Source organism: Grammomys surdaster, unplaced genomic scaffold (genome assembly GCF_004785775.1).
Source record: "Grammomys surdaster isolate TR1022 unplaced genomic scaffold, NIH_TR_1.0 721, whole genome shotgun sequence".
Classification (NCBI taxonomy): Eukaryota; Metazoa; Chordata; class Mammalia; order Rodentia; family Muridae; genus Grammomys; species Grammomys surdaster.
The window spans coordinates 919,968-937,467 of record NW_021605140.1 but is presented as its reverse complement, the minus strand read 5'-3'; the positions used below and the strand labels follow the sequence as shown (position 1 = coordinate 937,467).

At 48.7% G+C, this 17,500-nt stretch overlaps 1 protein-coding gene across 1 annotated transcript in view; it reads right to left on the bottom strand.

Annotated features, from left to right (window-relative positions):
• The window catches only part of LOC114633593 (zinc finger protein DPF3-like), a 212,077-nt gene that overhangs the window by 14,326 nt on the left and 180,251 nt on the right, over positions 1-17,500 (bottom strand). Inside the window, exon 7 of the mRNA XM_028782157.1 lies at positions 7,858-7,995. Coding sequence (XP_028637990.1) covers positions 7,858-7,995 — 138 coding nt within the window. The remainder of the gene's footprint in view (positions 1-7,857; positions 7,996-17,500) is intronic.

Sequence of the window (17,500 nt, the reverse complement as noted above, 5' to 3'; positions counted from 1 at the left end):
ACTGAGTGCACTGAGACAAGTCACTCAGATCTCTCTGAGCCTCCATTTTCTCCCCTGTAAAATGAGAATTCTCACATGTGCCACTTGGACTTGTGAGCATTACATGAGATGATGTGTGAAAACTGCCAGGCACCTAATAGATTTTTCCATCACTTCCTTCCTTCCTTCTCTCCTCGCCTGCGTGCAAAGCCGCCTCATTTCTAATGAAACGGGAGGAAAATCAAAGCCCTACATAAATAAGCTTTCCCAAGAAACAGATGAATTCACAAAGCCACGTTCATGCCACATCCACGGGAATGTCACCTGGTCCTTGTGTGCTTCTGGGCAAGACAGCACCTGCCTTATAGGGTTATGGAAACGAATAAATGAACTGAGCATAGCGGTCTGAATGCTACCTGCGACACTCAAGGTATGCTAGAGCAAGTGCTATCGCTGTCACTGGTGCTGGTCACCCTGTAGAACTTCTCAATCCTGAATATCCTATATAATTATGGCATAAGTGTGAGAGAAATCAGAGAGGCTCAGACAGAGTCAGCATGTGGACAGTTAGCCCCAGGAAAATAGATCCGTGAATAGGACAGGGCACCCTTGGCTGGAGTCCAGGCCTCTTCTCTCCCCAGGTTTCATGCATCTATCTTATTCCTGATTACCCTAAAAGTTCTCCAAGGACAATGACCATATGTTGTCCCAAAGGGAGGCCTGATGTACATATCCCCACAACTGGGTACACATAAAGCGAAGGCTTCATAGATACTTGGGTTCTGCTTGGACAGAAGAATTGGTGCCATGTCTAAGATTTAGCAAAGGATATGCTGGGGCCAGGTCAGGCTCTGATCACTTCCATGGATGCCAATGAGTCCTCAGGGGCACTTAGCATCCATGTCAGAAAAGGCCCCTCACGCTGCCTCAAATGGAATCCCTGACCCAGATCAGCCATCTGTGGTCACAGACACGCTCTGCTGGTCCAAATAGGACAGGGACAGGACATGACTACTCGCAGTGAGCAGGCTTAGTGCCAATCCCAAACCCCTTTGTCTCACTGACAATGCACAGCAAGTCCACGAGGCCAGAGTGGGTACTTCCCTGTTACAGATGAGGCAACTAAGGGGAGGGAGGTGTCAGTAGCTGACCCACATATACAGAGCTGCGGAGAGCAGGGTGACAAGGTCATAGATCACACCCTGGACCCGTCACTTCCGATGCATCACTATCCACTCAGCCACAAGGCTGAGAAATGCCTCCAGGTACCTACGTCTCCACAAACCCAGGCAACCCATGCAACCCCTCAGGGTTCTTGCTTTGTGGCCTGAGAACGATTTAGATCATAACTCATTGGAAGAACGTCTGTTGCTGGTTTTCAGATGTGCTGTTTGGGAAAGCAGGAGGGGAGATGACCTCCTCAGAAAGAGCTACACATCTGGCTCTTGCCTCATCTCCCCTGTAGCCAAGGCTCACGTACCAGTACCATGCTCACTATGTAGCGGGCCATACGGGTTTTTTTCTAGCTTTTTCACACACCTTTCAAAGATACCCAAGATTTCCAAGCACGTTTCTAAGATGTTCTTCATCCGCCAAAGCCTGAGCTCGCTGCCCCTGGGCCTACGGCAGAGGACGAGCATGTCAGAAGACAAACATCTGCTCGATTTTCCCCAGCAGTGTGGCAATGACATCATGCACTGCTCTTAGATAATTTGCACATTATCAGACTAATTTCCAGATTATCTAATCAGCAGACATTACCCTTAATCAATTCGGCTCTCCCCTTACAATTCTACAAAGTGCACCCTGCCCTCTGCAGCACACTGGCCCTGGGCATTTTCCTCTTAAGAATGACACAAAGGGAAGCTTAACTCTGAATCAACATGTGACCACTGCACAGGAGTCTGACCTCCAGGGACCTAGGACATCCCAACTTCAATTACATGGGCCTGAAAAACAAACAAGATAAATTTTATAGAACAGTATTTAAAAAAAAAATTCCCTCTTAAGAACTCCAAGTTTAGTTTAAAAGCATATATTTATTTATGCTATTAAATAAAATTTAAAAAAATAAATAAATCCTCTCTTTCCTCAGAGGAATGGCTCTGATAGTTCCCATAGAATAAAAACTCTGCAGTGAAGATACTTCCAATTGTGGTGTCCCGTCTCATTCAGCCCTGGCTTCAGTACTACCGTGAGACCTGGCTGCTATCGACTGTATGAATATGCCATGCCGTCACAGGCCTCTTTCCTTGCATCCATATACATTCATTTTGAACCCTGGGAGGTGTTTTCCCTCCTCGATACTCTTCCTTGCTTTTCAAGGCCTGAACATAACCTCCTTAGTGAACCATTCTGAAACCTCACAGGGCAGTGGCCCTAAGCTTTAACACACACCAGACTACCCTTTGTACTGGCTCCTACCCTTGGATTCTCTGCTGCTGGAGCCTGAGAATGTCCATGTCCAGTGAGTCAACAAGCAAGGCCAGCCTCCCACCAAGAGCACCCCTCCCTCACGACGTGGAGTGCACACAGTGACTCTGAGCCTTAGGCAAGTGTATCCTTCATTCATGACCCACTGCCCACTCCCACCTGAGACTGTGAGCGCCTCAAAGATGAGGCTGGCATTTGCATACCTCTGCCTCTCAGTGACAGGAATTAGTCAATTCACTGTATAGGCACCACACTTAGATAGATGCAGGAGGAGTGGGTGGGTGGGTGCATTAGTGGGTGGGTGGATGGATGCATGAGTGGATGGGTGGGTGGATGCATGAGTGGGTTGATGGGTAAGTGGATGCATGAGTGGGTGGGTAGGTGGATAGATGGATTGGTGGATACATGAGTGGGTGGATGGATGGATGGATGGATGGATGGACGGACAGACAGATGGATGGATTGGTGGATGGTTGCATGTTACTGATGGATGGACTGAATGAATAAATGAATGGATGAACAGCACTAATTTATTTACACTGTTTTTTATGCTTAAATCCAAGACTTTGATCTCATTCCTACCCCATAAAGTATCCTAAAAATAGTTATCTATAGTAGATTCCAATTGTGCAGAGAAATCTAAAGGGATTTTAAAAGATTTTTATAATTGTGGGCCTGGGTTGTTGAGATTTTGAGCCTTAATCCTGCTAACTAAAGTTGTCCTGCAAGAGGCACAGCAGAGAGCCGTTGTGTGGTCGCAGTCCTGACTCCTCCCCTTCCACTCCTGTGTAACCATAGCTATAGGTAGAGGTGAAGGTGGCAAGAGAAACTGAGGGAAAAAGAAAACCCAGCCTCATCTTGGGAGAAGGGCATCAGCCCAAAGGAAGAAGTCCCATCAGAGATGTCATCTCTCCTCGGTCTGAGCTCCAAGCACTTCCAGCTCCTCATCTGCCACTGAGGCAGAGCCTCAAGCACAGAACAAAGGCGGACCCATAGGAAAGAAACACGGAAATGGACACTCAGGAGAAATAACGAGAGAGTGGGGGAGGAACGATGGCAAGACCACACCCTCTGGGGTGGGGGTGGGAGGCAGGAGGACCACAGGGGTGACAGCTAACTGCTGAGCTGGCATGTCAGGGCAGCAAGGGCTGGGGAAAAAGAAGGTCAGTACTCACACTAGCTGGCCACTCTACCCTGTCAGTTAAGGGGTGGCAGGTGTGGGGATGAGCCATGGGCTCTGCTGAGGACACAGGTGAAGGGGATGGAGCAAGGGACAGCGGTGGGGGTGTGGAGGAGGGGTGTGGGGGGCGGGTACCAAAGTCAAAAAGTCACTATGGCCTATGGCTATGGGTGGTGTGAACCCGTTGCCCGTGGCCCTGCATACTCCTGTATCTGAGGGGCTCGTTTTCGATGGCACCAGCTTGGGTCACCCTGAAGCTCTACTAATGCATTTGCCAGCATCCAGATCTTCTCATGGGGAGCATTAGCCTCCAGGATTAAGCTCTTCTGCCTCCCTCCCTCCCTCCCTCCCTCCCTCTGTCTGGAAGCCTGGCTGGTGGCCTGAGCTGAGCCCTCAGAATGCTGCTGAGCTGTCACATTCAGTTCACCACGCAGCCCCAGTGGCATTTAGGGGCAGTATGGATGGGAACCCACTCCAAGCCCCAAACAGTGAGAGCTGCTAATAACTGGGTATTAATGATGCCAACAATTAGTGCTCACAGGAAAATGGCGGGGGCCTGCTCACCAGGGGCATGTGGGAGGAAACAGAGTGCACATTCGGAGCAGCAAGCGAATTGTGGTATGTGTGTGGCCCTCAGAAAAGCCAGGGTGAGCAGCTGCCACAGGGTTTGTTCAGAGAAACTGGGCCTAAGGGAAGATGGTTTCTCCAGACACTAAGAGCTTGTCTGCTGTATCCACTTCCCTGTGCATGAAATTAGGGCTGGTCATGGAGTTCTCGGGGGTGAAGTTGTGAGAAGACACCACACACACACACACACACACACACACAAAATCAAGCAAAATCAAGGGTGTTTCTGGGGATTCTGGAACCATCTTTGTATGAGGAGGACCTAGAAGAGCCCAGATATGGCTATTCTTCTTTGGTTAGTCATATGATGCTGTGTGAGAACCTGGTGTCTCATCAGCAAGGAGAGACAGGAAAGCAGACAAAGATGAACCAGAGTGTGTTGCTTACCCATAAGCCCACAGATGGACAGTGACAAGCATAGGACATGCCTCCATATTGGAAAAGAAAAGGCAGTTTCTTAACTAAGCAAGCCCATGGGATTTCCCAGGGATGTCTATGGAGGACACGGACATCTCCTGATAATTTTGCATTCAGGATCCTGACTGAAAGAACAAGGAATGTCAGTGCTGACCACGGAAGCCTACCCAGAGGGGACCTCGGGAACAGCCAGGAAGGGGACTGCCTCCTTCCACTTACTGTTGCTGCCAAGGCTTTGCACATGTACAAACATATATGCATGTGTGTGCACAAACACTGCTGGCTATGGGACTCTACAGGAGGACTGGGGCAAATACAACACAAAAGGAAAACCATCTGAACACCATTAAACAGGATGCCTGCACACAGGAACAAGCAGCCAGGCACTGAAAAGATGCAAGAGCTGGGCTAGCACTGCAGGACTGAGGGGGAAAAAAAGCGAAGAGACACTTTGGAGAGAAGACAAGTCACTAATCTCCGCTCTCCAGATAACACCTAAAACCAAAGATCATTTCCAGCCTCTTCCTGGTAGGAGGCAACAGCTCCTCATGACTTCCTAGACACTTAGACCAGAGGCGGGAAAGGAGAGAAGGCATCGCCAGCCACCTCGGTACAGATAGGCTTTCTTCCCTGATAGAAAAGGAAAGCTCTGCCCAAAGGGCAGGCTGAGAGCTGGGTGTCATAGAGACTCAGATCTGGTGCAGAAAGAGCGGAGCCATCCTCCTCCTCCTCCTCCTCCAGCCCTGCTTCCCAGATTCTGCCCAGATGGCGACAGGAGGTGAGAAGACAGGGTCTGTCACATTAAAAGCTTGAACCCTCAGAGTTGGAAACAAATTAATGTCACAAGATGTGTTTTCCCCGACTAAATTCCTATATTGCAGCTTAACCTCTAGTACTTTGGCATTTAGTTCTAATAGAGTTAGAAATAGATAAAGATAGATAAAGAAAGTAATTAAAGTGCTGGAGAGGTGGCTCAGTGGTTAGGGAGTGCACTGTTCTCACTCAGCATCCAGAGCTTACATAGGGTGGCTTGAAATGACCTGTAACTCCAGCATCAGGGATCTGACGCCCTCTTCTGGTCTCCACATGTACTCCACTCATGTGCACATACACCCACACACACACACACACACACACACACACATTAGTTAAAGTGAAAATAAATCTTCTTTAAAAATAAACAAAGTAAAGGTAAAAATGAGAGCATTGGAGCTGGGGGAGACAGCTCAGCTGGTAAAGCGGACATGACAGCATGAGTGTAGACAGCTCCAGAATCTATGCAGGAAGATGGAGACAGCTACACACAGCTGTAATCCCAGAGCTCGGGAGGCAGAGAAGGTAACCTCTGGTGCTTTCCACAGCCAGGCTCAAATGTCAGTGATTTTGACATTCAGTGAAAGACTCAGACTCATATGTAAGTGTGACAGACAGACAGAGGCACACATACACACACACTCTCAGAGAGAAAGAGAGAGACAGAGACAGAGACAGAGAGACAGAGAGAGACAGAGACAGAGACACAGAGAGAGAGAGAGACAGAGAGGGAGGGAGGGGGGGAGGGAGGGAGGGAGGGGGGGCGGGAGGAAGAGAGGCAGCTATTAGAGTGAATCCTATCCAATCTGCCTGGTGACCTTATAAGAAGAGGTTACATGGACAAAAAACAAACAAACAAACAAACAAACAAACAAAAAATCCAAGACCCCAGAACATATGTTCACAGAGAAAGGACAGCCATCTGCAAACCAAGGAGAGGAATTAAGGAAACCAACACTGACAGTACTTTGACCTTGGGTTTTCAAGCCCCCAGAACTATGAAAAACTAATTTCTGTACTTTAAGACTCTGGGTTTGAGCTATTTGGCTGTGTTAGCCATAGAACACTAATAAAGAAGTCAACACTACCGTGAACATGGAATGTAGAACAAGAGGCACACACAAACCCAAACAAAAGTCTTGGACAGGGGTCTGTCCATTATTTCAAACACCTGGTGACAGTGCCCATCTGGCGTCAGCCAGTTAAGCTGACTCAACCACACAGGAGTCAACTTTAAATGTAGAGTCTGGGTACTTCTAAAAGTCAGATTATTGGTTCACTTTAAGATCATATATATCTCTCAAGGCTTGGAGAGCTAGATCAGTGGTTGAGAGCACTTAATGCCCTTCCAGTGGACCCAGGTTCAATTCCCCACACTCACTTGGTGGCTCTCAACCACCATCTGTCACTTCGGTCCTAGGAGATCCAACACACTCTTCTGACATCAGTGGGCACTGTACATGCATGTCGTGCACACATATGTATGCGGGCAAAATGCTCATAGACATGAAATAATAAACTACATCTAAAAAAAAGAATATGTACCAACAAATTGCATAAAGAAAGCAAAGCCCACACCATATGTCCACGAATACCCTTCCCTCAGGTGATCTCCGTAAGGCCCGGGTCTTGAAGCAAGGTTTTTTTTTTGGTTTGGTTTTTCAAGACAGGGTTTCTCTGTGTAGCCCTGGCTATCCTGGAACTCACTCTATAGACCAGGCTGGCCTCGAACTCAGAAATCCGCCTGCCTCTGCCTCCCAAGTGCTGGGATTAAAGGCGTGCACCACCACCACCCCGGCCGAAGCAAGCTTAGTAATAGATTCCATGACCACATCATCCTGCTTTGAGGTTTCTGTCAGCCCAGAAACCATAACAGATGGTAGAGAACCAGTCAAGAAGTAAACGCTAGGCTCTGCTTTGATTCCTAATTCATAACTAGAAGTTGAGGGAGAAGAGAAGGAATCTGCAGGATCACTTTAAGTCTTCAGAGCCAAGTGTCATCCCAAGGGACGTATCCATCAATAGCCGGTGGGCTCTGTACCCTAAGTAGTGACCCACCAATGAATATCGGTCAGTCTCAATGGCTGTGTGTGAGCAGACCTTTTGAAGCTGAGGAAAAAGGTGGACAGGTCTAACCTTGGACAACGGCCAGGTGAGGACACCCCCCGCTTCTGCTGGACACTCATGCATTACTTGCCTCTCTCTGGAGACAAGGCTGGCTCGTGCATTCCGACCTGCTTACTCTTAGCTGGTAGCTGAGCTCAGCCATAGATATGGTGTCTGGCTGATCTTAGGAGTCAACTTCTTGCAGACCACCGGGACTCATCATGGGTTTTACTGCCAGATAGATTGCTCCTCACACTGCCTGTCCCATCCCACACGCCCCAACCTGACAAGGAGAAACTCACGTCTATGGTTCTCATTTCTGTGGTTGGGTGGGGATCGGGTCTCCTGGTCTTGGGCTTCATCTCCCTCCTCGCTGGCCAGGTGAGTGTGAGCGTAGTGGTAGCTGAGTCCCGGCCGGTTCTTGTAGCGCTTGCCACAGACTAGAGAAGCAAAGAGAAGACATGATGAAGGACAATGCCAGCAACTTCTTTGGTCACTCTCTCTAGATACCCAGTTGTCAACATCAGAGCCAGGTTTCCCCTTAAAACTACTTCCCTGCCCTCAGACCCATACCACTGTAGCCATTTGGCTCATGGACACAAAAGAGGTGAGAGAACGCAGAAACTAAAGGCTGTGTAGGTATCATTCTGCCCACGGAAACCCTGGGCAAGTCAGTGAACTGCTCGGTGCCTCTGTTGCTTTAGAAACGAAATGGGGATAACAGTACTTACCTCACTGACCATACACAGCACAGAGTACTTAGGCAAGCACTGTTTGACTAGAGTTTGCTGTGGAGCTAGGGATGCTAGGCAAGTGCTCCTTCACTAAGCCGTACGCCCAGCCCTGCACAGGGTCCTCCAAATGGCGCTGAGCACACAGACATGGGGATTACCATCATAACTTGGAATCCAATTATCACCGGAAACCTATCCAGTCCAACATTTCAGGTCATCAACGAGGCAAATGAGACCCAGTAACAGGAAGTGACATGCATGGGACACACATCAGCGGACAAGCCACCAGAACCCAGGTCTCCTGCATTCCTTGGCAGTGGCCCATCTGCTGCCCTGTGGTTGAGTCTGTATGAGGCAGGAAAGTTTCTACTGGGTAAGACTCACCATGTATCACCCTGTGATTTATGCCAGGAAAATGTACTCTACCCTTGCCATGAGGACAGTGAGACCGAGGCATCCTGGTGACTGTAGTAGCCAACAGCTTGTGACCTCGATGCTCCGGTTAGCCCCTGGCACCCCGGGCCTCTCTCAAAATGAGACAACTTGAGACAAAAGACAGCTGATAACACTAAAATGGCATCTTAGAGGCAAGAAGAAAGAAGGTTGCTCAGTATTCCAGCTGCTCAGGACCTAGAGAGCAAAAGGCAGGCAAAGTGACCTGGGACAGTCCATGCCTCCCTCACACTCAGCCCGGACCTCAGGCTTTGGGCGTGGAATTTTCCAGAAAGGAGCTTTTGGGTCTTCAGAGTGAAACTGTGGTCCCAAATGCTCATCATACTGGCTTTCTCAGCAGACCAACCCAGGCAGACTCTGCTGGAGCACTGGGGGATGGGCTGGCTCTGAGGGACTGTTTCCCAGATCACTGTCACCAGAGACCATAAATACTTCATGGGGATCAGACCTGTGCTCAAGCCCCAGTTCTAGATGTATTTATTTTATGTATGTGAGTACACTGTAGCTGACTCCAGACACACCAGAAGAGGGCATCAGATCCCATTACAGATGGTTGTGAGCCACCATGTGGTTGCTGGGAATTGAACTCAGGACCTCTGGAAGAGCAGTTAGTGCTCTTAACCACTGAGTCATCTCTCCAGCCCCAAGTCCCAGTTCTAGGCGTCCGAATTCAGTGGCCGTGGCCATCACTACAAGGAGAAGTGCCACTGAGCATAAGGACTTCTCAGAGCTTGTCTTTCCTCAGATTCTCCTGGGATTGGCAAAATTAGATAGCACCATCTCTTCTCTCCCTTATCCAAGTAAACTACTTCTAATTATAGCATAATTCATTTTGAGTAATCGCCAGGACAATGGCTTCAAGTGGCAGAACTGGGCATCTCCTACTTTTATGAAGCTGGATTCAGTGTCTCACTGCTTTGAATGACTTTGTCGCTAATTTTTAGCCTTTATTAAATTTAAGAAGAAGTTCCTATTACTCTTGACTTAGAATCTTATTACAGGAAAGTTTTTATCGACTGCCCTTTAAGCAGCTGCTAATATTTGGCCTTTCTTTCGTTTATGGATATGGTGAATTAGGTTGGTTTCCTAGTATTTCCTATCATCAAACCATTCCTGCGTTCCTAGAACATGCTCCATTTGGTCAGACTGTATCATCCAACTGATACACTGCCGGATTCAACTCGTTAATACTGCATCTGAACTCAGACGCATAGAGCTTTAATTTTTGAACTATCTTTATCAGGGCTCAATTTTATAGTTATATCAGCTTCCAAAACCGAGTAAGAAAGTTTTGCTATGTGAGACTGAACAAGATATGTACTCTCTCTGGGTGCCTTTTCTCTGGAAATGAAGACAATAATACTTAATTTAAAGGTAATTAAAAAATCATAAATAGTATTTGTAAAGAATCTCACTGAATCTAACATAATAGCTGTTCAATAAATGGTAACCAATGGGCAAGAGACATCAGCCTTGTCACATCTTAAGGGCTGAACCCTCCCAAATAAAAACTTTGCTCCCTCAACCTGTTCTGCAGAATCTGGCATTGGTTGGACAACCTTGATGAGTGTTTAAAATTCAGGCTGGGGGCCTAGCACAGCTATAAATTCATTCTCATTCATATTCTCTCTCTCTCTCTCTCTCTCTCTCTCTCTCTCCCCTCTCTCTCTCTCTCCCTCTCTCTCTCTCTCTCAAACCAAACTAAGATGGTCCTTGCATCTCTCAGTTCCATGTGACTTAGGAAGTATGACCTAAAGAGGCCCTTGAGATATACGCTCTGCCTGCTTGTGGCTTTTTCCACTTAACCTTTTAAATGATCTGAGGGCAATAAGCAACAAATTACAGGGCCATTGGACGTGAATCCACTTAGTCACCAAACACACGCTTGAGGAGGATGCATGACGATTCAAATTAGAGATGCTTTCAGTATTTGCACAAGGCAGCCTGGCCCTCTGCAGATCCACCCACAATCCTAAGTGAGCTGTTTGTGCATTGCCGGGCCAACCAGTGGTTTCTTAACTCAAACTAGACATCCACTAAGATTATCCCACTACTACTCCAGAAGCCTGTCCTGGGACTCCAGGGATGAGAACTCCCTACCCTTCAGAGCAGGTACTCCTCCCCAGGGCCCGAGTAATGATCCCTCTACACTGGCAGTCTTCCCCTCACGATGCTTCCCTACTGACTTATTTGATAGCCACAGCTCCACCTAATCTGCTGCCATGCACGTTCTATAAAATATATTTGTTGATTGACTGGTGAAAGGACATGGAAACACTTGTGGAAGAGGTAAGAGGCAGGAGTGGAGGCGAGCCTGTGGTATCTTATCCATCTCTCTACACTGTGGTGGTTGGAATACAGAGGGCCCACATAGACTCATGTGTTTGAATGTTTAGCCTATAGGGAGGGGCACTAATAGGAGATGTGGCCTGGCTGGAGTGGGTGTGGCATTGTTGGAGGAAGTGTGTTATGGTGGAGGTGGGCCTTGAGTTCCCTATGCTCACGCTATGCCCAAGTGTGGCACACAGTCCCCTTCAACTGCCTGCAGATCCAGATGTAGAACTCTCAGCTCCTTCTCCAGCACCGTGTCTGTCTGCACAATGCCATACTTCCTGCCATGATGATAATGGACTGAACCTCTGAAATTGTAAGCCAGCCTCAGTTAAATGTTTTCCTTTATAAGAGTTGACATGGTCATGGTGTCTCTTCACAACAATGGAAACTCTAAACTAACACAAACACTAATCTTACACTAATGGCTCTTAAAACCTACAAAGCCAAACGCAAGTGAAGGCATCTCCTAACACTGTAGAGGGTGGTACTCTGGAGGATGAATCTTTTGCTAGAGCACAGATTCTCAACATGAGGTTCCCAGGTAAGCACTACAGCCTCACCTGAGAACTTGTTACAGAAGCAAATTCCCAGGAGCTCCCCAACCAGCCCCTGAGTCCGAAGCAATGGGGATAGTGGGGGATACTCAACCATCTGTTCAACAAACCAGGGAACCCACATTATCCTGGAAGCTCTTAGTTCTTTTTGTTTTGTTTTGTTTTTGTTTTTGTTTTTTCGAGACAGGGTTTCTCTATATAGCCCTGGCTGTCCTGGAACTCACTCTGTAGACCAGGCTGGCCTCGAACTCAGAAATCCGCCTGCCTCCCAAGTGCTGGGATTAAAGGCATGCACCACCACCGCCCGGCTGAAGCTCTTAGTTCTAAAGCTTGAGAAGACTTAGGCCTGACTCTAACCAACCTGGTCTACCAGGGGGTGTAGGGTGGAGTCTCCCTTGAGGTATGCCATTGGTCACTAGAAGATCCAGATTCAGGCAGCTCAGGGAAGTCTCCTGGAAGCCAGACTCCCTTGTAAAGTGCCTCAGGAAGGAGCCTCGCCTTTTGTGGCTCATTTGAACAGTGTTTGTCCTTCATCACTAGACCTTCAACAGTGTAATGCTAATACATGCTTGCTCAGTGGCACCAAAAAGATGAAGACAAAACGGGCCTGGATCCCTCTCTTCCAAGTAGCTCTCAGTCTAGCCAAAGAGATGTGCCTATAAAGGAGAGATAGGAATGGCTGTGTGCGCAGGCATGGCTGAGAGGGGCTCCTGAGACAGGCAGCAGACAGCTCAAGCTGGGGAAGAATGGATTCCTAGAGTAAGAACCCCTTGCAGGAGAGCACAAGATGAGCAAGGTTCCCCTGCAGCTCCAGAGCACAGCCATCTGGTACTGGGAGCCATTGAGAAAGCTGGAGCAAAGAAGAGGGGTGAACTGGAGGGAGCTAACAAGAAAGGCACCGGGCTTGACTCCATCCCGACAATGAGGGACAAAGGGAGGCAGTTAACCTAGAGCATGAACTTAATCGGGCCCATATGCTAGCACACTGCTTACAGGATGAATCTGAAGATGGCAGGACACTATTTGCCTTGTTGATGGGTGGAAATGAATTATGGGGAGAAGGGAAGATAGGATCTGGTAGAAAGCAGACTAAGAATGTAATGCGGTACCAATTACCATGGCTGTCTCTGAGGTGCACTGCCCAGACCTGGCTTCATCTGGCACCAGGTCCTGCCTCATCCTTGCCTTCCTGCGTGTTTCTTAAGCACTTTCATCCTTACTACAGAGCCTTCGAGCATGCTCGTCCCTCTGCATAGCCTGCTCCCCACCCCCAGTTTGCCTGATGAGCATCTAATCATTCTTCGGCTCTTAGTTCTAATGCCCTTCCCCAGGGAGGTCCTGCCAATCATCAGGACCCTGGCGTTCACCTTCCGAGGACTAATCCATGTCACTCCTACAGGCAGGCAGCCAGTGAGACAGACCCTGTACATTCGCACACACTAACACACTACGTCCGCAGTGACCAGCATGGGGTCTGACTGCCACAGGCACTTGGATGTCGGCAAAGGGAAGTGAGTAAGATGCCAAGATTCCTGATTTGGCTGAGCGTTCAATTACAGGAGAAAAATCAAATTTAAGGAAGAAGGAAAATGGGTTCAGCCTGTGGAACTTTTATTCTTATGGAGAGAGATGTGGTTGGGCTGTAGGCATCGTGGCACTGGAAGTTACGGGTGTTGGGATACAGCACCCAACAGTGCAGAGGACCGAGAGAGGTAGAAACTTGTGATTCCTTTTTTTAAAATTAGTTAACAAAGACTCACGTGAGAGCTAGAGGCATGTTCCACAGGAGGAGGGTTTCAGGACAGAAGTATGGAGGCCCCAGCTCATGGCAACTCACAGTCCCCACTGTGGTGACTTGAATGAGAAATGTCCCTTACTTGGTCCCCAGCTGGTGGGACTGTTTGGGAGGCTTAAGGTAAGGACTTACTGGAGGAAAGATGTCACTGGGGGTGGGAGGTGGACTTTGAAATTTAAAAGCTTCAAGCCATTTGAAGTTCACTCTCTCTGCTTCCTGCTCGTGGTTCAAGATGTGAGTTCTCACCTGTTCCTGCCAGGATAAGCTCTTAACCCTCTGAAACTAAAGGCCCAAATCAATTCTTGCTTCTATCTATAGTGAGAGTTTGGGAATTTTGGTTTCCTTAAAAAAAAAAAAAAAAAACAGAAATATTAAAAGCTTGCTTTTGTTTTAATCTCAGGTGTGGGATATAGGGCTGCTTCAGTTTGTCCACAACAGCTCCTTCTGATTTGCCTCGTGCTCTAGCAGGGGCAGAATTTTGCCAGCTGCGGATGGTTTCAATGATTGTGTGATGTTTGAAATTCTGGGGACTTTACAGAGGGCATGTAAATGCTAGGGACCTGAGAGGCAGGGTGGGGTGTTGGTTGGTTGTTGGTCACGTTTTTTTTTTTTTTTTTTCAGTATCATGCACAAAGAAGAAACATGATGAAGAAGAAATCAGATATCTTGACAGCAAGATCAAACTTGCTCCAGGGAACTCGACACACTAACCAGCAGGAAGTTGTCTAACAATAATGTTGCCCCCTTTCTACCCCTCCACCTCATGACTTTAGTCAAGGATCTCTTTCCTTCCCTCCACCCCCGGCATCTAGTGTTAAGGGGTTGAAAGGGTGGACCAAAAAGGGTGGAAAAAAGGAGAACCAGCAAAGTAGCAAAAGACAGACTACATCTGTTGGTTTCCTTGGTCATGGTATCACAGCAACGGAAAAGGAACAAATGCACCGATCTGAAAGGTGAGCGGACTCAGGCTTACAGGCAGAGAGGCAGCGGCACTAAGTACGGCCAAGAGATGGAGACTAAGAGGGGCCCATTGCATATGGTCCTTGGAAAGCCACCACAGCAAGAAGATAATCCAGGACCTTCTAGAAGCTGAGACAAGGTTGCAGATGATTGGCATGCGCCAAGAAATGAGGATGTAGCAAAGGCTGATAAACTACTCCTTCCAGCAGCAGACAGGGCAGCTGGTGAGGAAGGACACTATAGTTCCGAAGGAGAGGGATGTGAGGAGTTACCAGGGTGGTCTGCGAGCAGGTCACAGGCTGAAGGGAGGCAGCCAGGGAGGGCAGCTTGAAAGGTGAGTTAGGAGGAACTGGAGTTAATGGAGAAGACACTGGGCTCCAAACAGAGCTACTGATGCTAAGACCTAGTCTTCCAGATGACATCATCACAAGGTGAGAGAGGCCGTCAAGAGTCTGTGATTTATTCTGATGGAATTGCAATGGAATCAGGGTGCGACATTTTAATGGGACGACTTTAGAAATCCTGTGTTGACTGCCACAGGCAAGCTAGAGAGGACACCGACCTCCTGTGTTTAATCCTACTTTCCAGTCACTCCAAACACTAAGGGCCAGCTTCATAGGCAATTGATCTGGACAATCAGAAAGAGCTTCGAACTGGGTTTCATGTTCTGTGGCTGCCATCTTGAAATACTTCCTGTGCGTGCGTGCGTGCAAGCGTGCGTGCTTAGTGGATGCTCTCTGTGTCCTGGAGCTCACTGTAAGGTAGACTAGCTGGCCAACGAGCCCCAAGAACACCTGTCTATATATCTCCAGTGCTCAGATTATAAGCACACACTATCACACCTACCTTTTTACATGGGTTCCAAGAACCAAACTCAGGTCCTTATTTTTGCAGAGCCAGCAGTTCACCAAAAGAGCTTGCGTGCCCTCCCTCCCTCCCTCCCTCTCTCTGTCTCTCTCTCTCTCTCTCTCTCTCTCTCTCTCTCTCTCTCTCTCTCTCTCTCTCTCTCTCTCGTCCCTCTGGATCTTATCCTGCCCTGGAAATCTTGGAGTGGAGATAGAGGAATATGTTCCTCCAGTTGAAAGCTTTAAATCCACCAGGGTGAACCTAAGCCCCAAGCGGCTGAGAGTGGATTTCTGGAAGTCTGCCTAGGGCCGTTCACTGGTCGTCCTGCCAGTGTCATCAGCTGTGCTGGGCTTGGTTAGTTTTGTCATTGGAAAGGGGGGAATGGAACCGGCATCTGAATAGTCCACATCTGAACTGAGTGAGTTCAAACTCTGCCTGAAACTGCTGACTGCATGATCTCAGTGAGCTGCTAAGCCTCTCTGCACCTGCATACCCTCTCTGGAATGGGCTCACTGCGACAGCACGCCCACCTCACCACAAGGAGAAAGATGTAAAAGTGGATGCATGCTAAGTGTCGGTCAGCTGTCATCAGCCCCCACTGCCATCAGAGGGGTTCAGCAAAGACAATAAACCCCAACAAGGGAGGGAGCTGGCTGTTTCTCTTCCGAAGTCTGGGGTAATGGTGTAGGGTGGGAAAGAAGGTAAGGAGAAAAATAACATTCTGAAAAATAAAGTATTGTCGCCATCTGCTCCCCTCATCAAGTCGGCAATCCTGCTCTGAAGGAGCTGTCGCAGGGAATCAGACTAACCCCCAAGACTGCTGAAGCATGCAGAGAGGGCTGAACCCCCAGCTTCCCTCTATAGTCTCCTTCCCCAGGGCCCATTCCTCTACGTCATGTACCTCTGCAGCCAGCACCCCTGGGACCAGTCAGCCCCATCTGCACACAGCCTAAGGTCCTTCTTTTCACCTTGGCAAGCGAGCACCTGGATTTTGTGTCCCTGGCGCAGCGTGTGTGAAGAGCAATGACTGTGACAAGGGAAGTCCAGCTTGCCTCCCTCTCTCTCCTTCCCCCTGGGGCAGATCCATCTGTCAAGCTGCAGAAATAGCTTTGCCCACATTCCTAGTCCAGAGCTGGGTTCTCCACATGGGACCTCCAGGCTAGAGTTACGAATGCCATCAGTGTTGTCCCAGAGCAGGGACAGCATGTCCCCTATCCCCCTACCCTACTCCAATCGTCATCTGGGGCTGGGTGGAGGGGGGTGGGGGGGTGGCAGTTTCTATGAATAAAGCCGGCTACAGCAGACAGCAGAATCCTTCCTGCCGGGGAGAAGCGGCTGCCTTCCCTACTGATAACTTAATGACTCTGGCACATTTTCATCAGCCCAACTTGGAGCACGCAGTGGGTATCTGAGCCAGTAGTTCCCAGAGACTGAAAGCAGCGACTGAAAGCAATTACAGGATGAGTGTCCAAGAGACAAAGCCGAGGCCTTGGGAGCCACAAGGCGCATCGCATTCCCAGCGTCTGCCCATGGCACAGACACGCAGCCCCTTCCCTCTACAGCTCACCTCCTTCAGCTAGGACACAAATCACAGCACCCAGTATGTGCCGCTGCCCAGAGGGCATCGTAACTGCAGTCAGACAGGCAGCCTCCAATCCCTCTGGTTGCAAGACGTGGATCCCGTTTTACAGGTAAGGAACCCAAAGGTGGGAAAGGATAAATGACTCCCCAAATTGGCAAAGCCAAGATTCAAACCCAGGTCTGTCTGTCTGCCTATGCAGAATACAGCTGTCATGTGTTTTCTGCTTGTCACTCCTGTCCCCGGCTCTCCCAGTGCCTGGGGCTGACCTCCATAGCTTGTTTTTCCCAGGGGCCTTCATTCTGCATCTGGCAATTTGCCAGGAAGCAGATGCAGGAGAATCCAGAGTGAGAAGGGCAGTAGAGGTCCCTGCCCTGCCCTGATTTCTCCTGTGGGGACCTTCTTAAGCATGATGTCATTGTGTTCTTGCCTGTTCACGTCTTCAGAGCGGAACCCACAGCCTGCAGGGCCTCACGCACACCATTTGGTCAGAAGAACCGTGCACTACCAGGCTGTCTGATAGATGTTTGGAGCTCTACACACCTGGCCAGTGCCCCTCTTTGTCCTCTTTGCAGTACCATCTAGGAGCGGAGGAGAGCCCCCGCCCAGTTGCCCAAGTAGGGAGCAAAGTGAGAAAATTCCTGTGTGACTCTACAATAAACTGATTTTGAGGCTAAAAAACAAACAAAC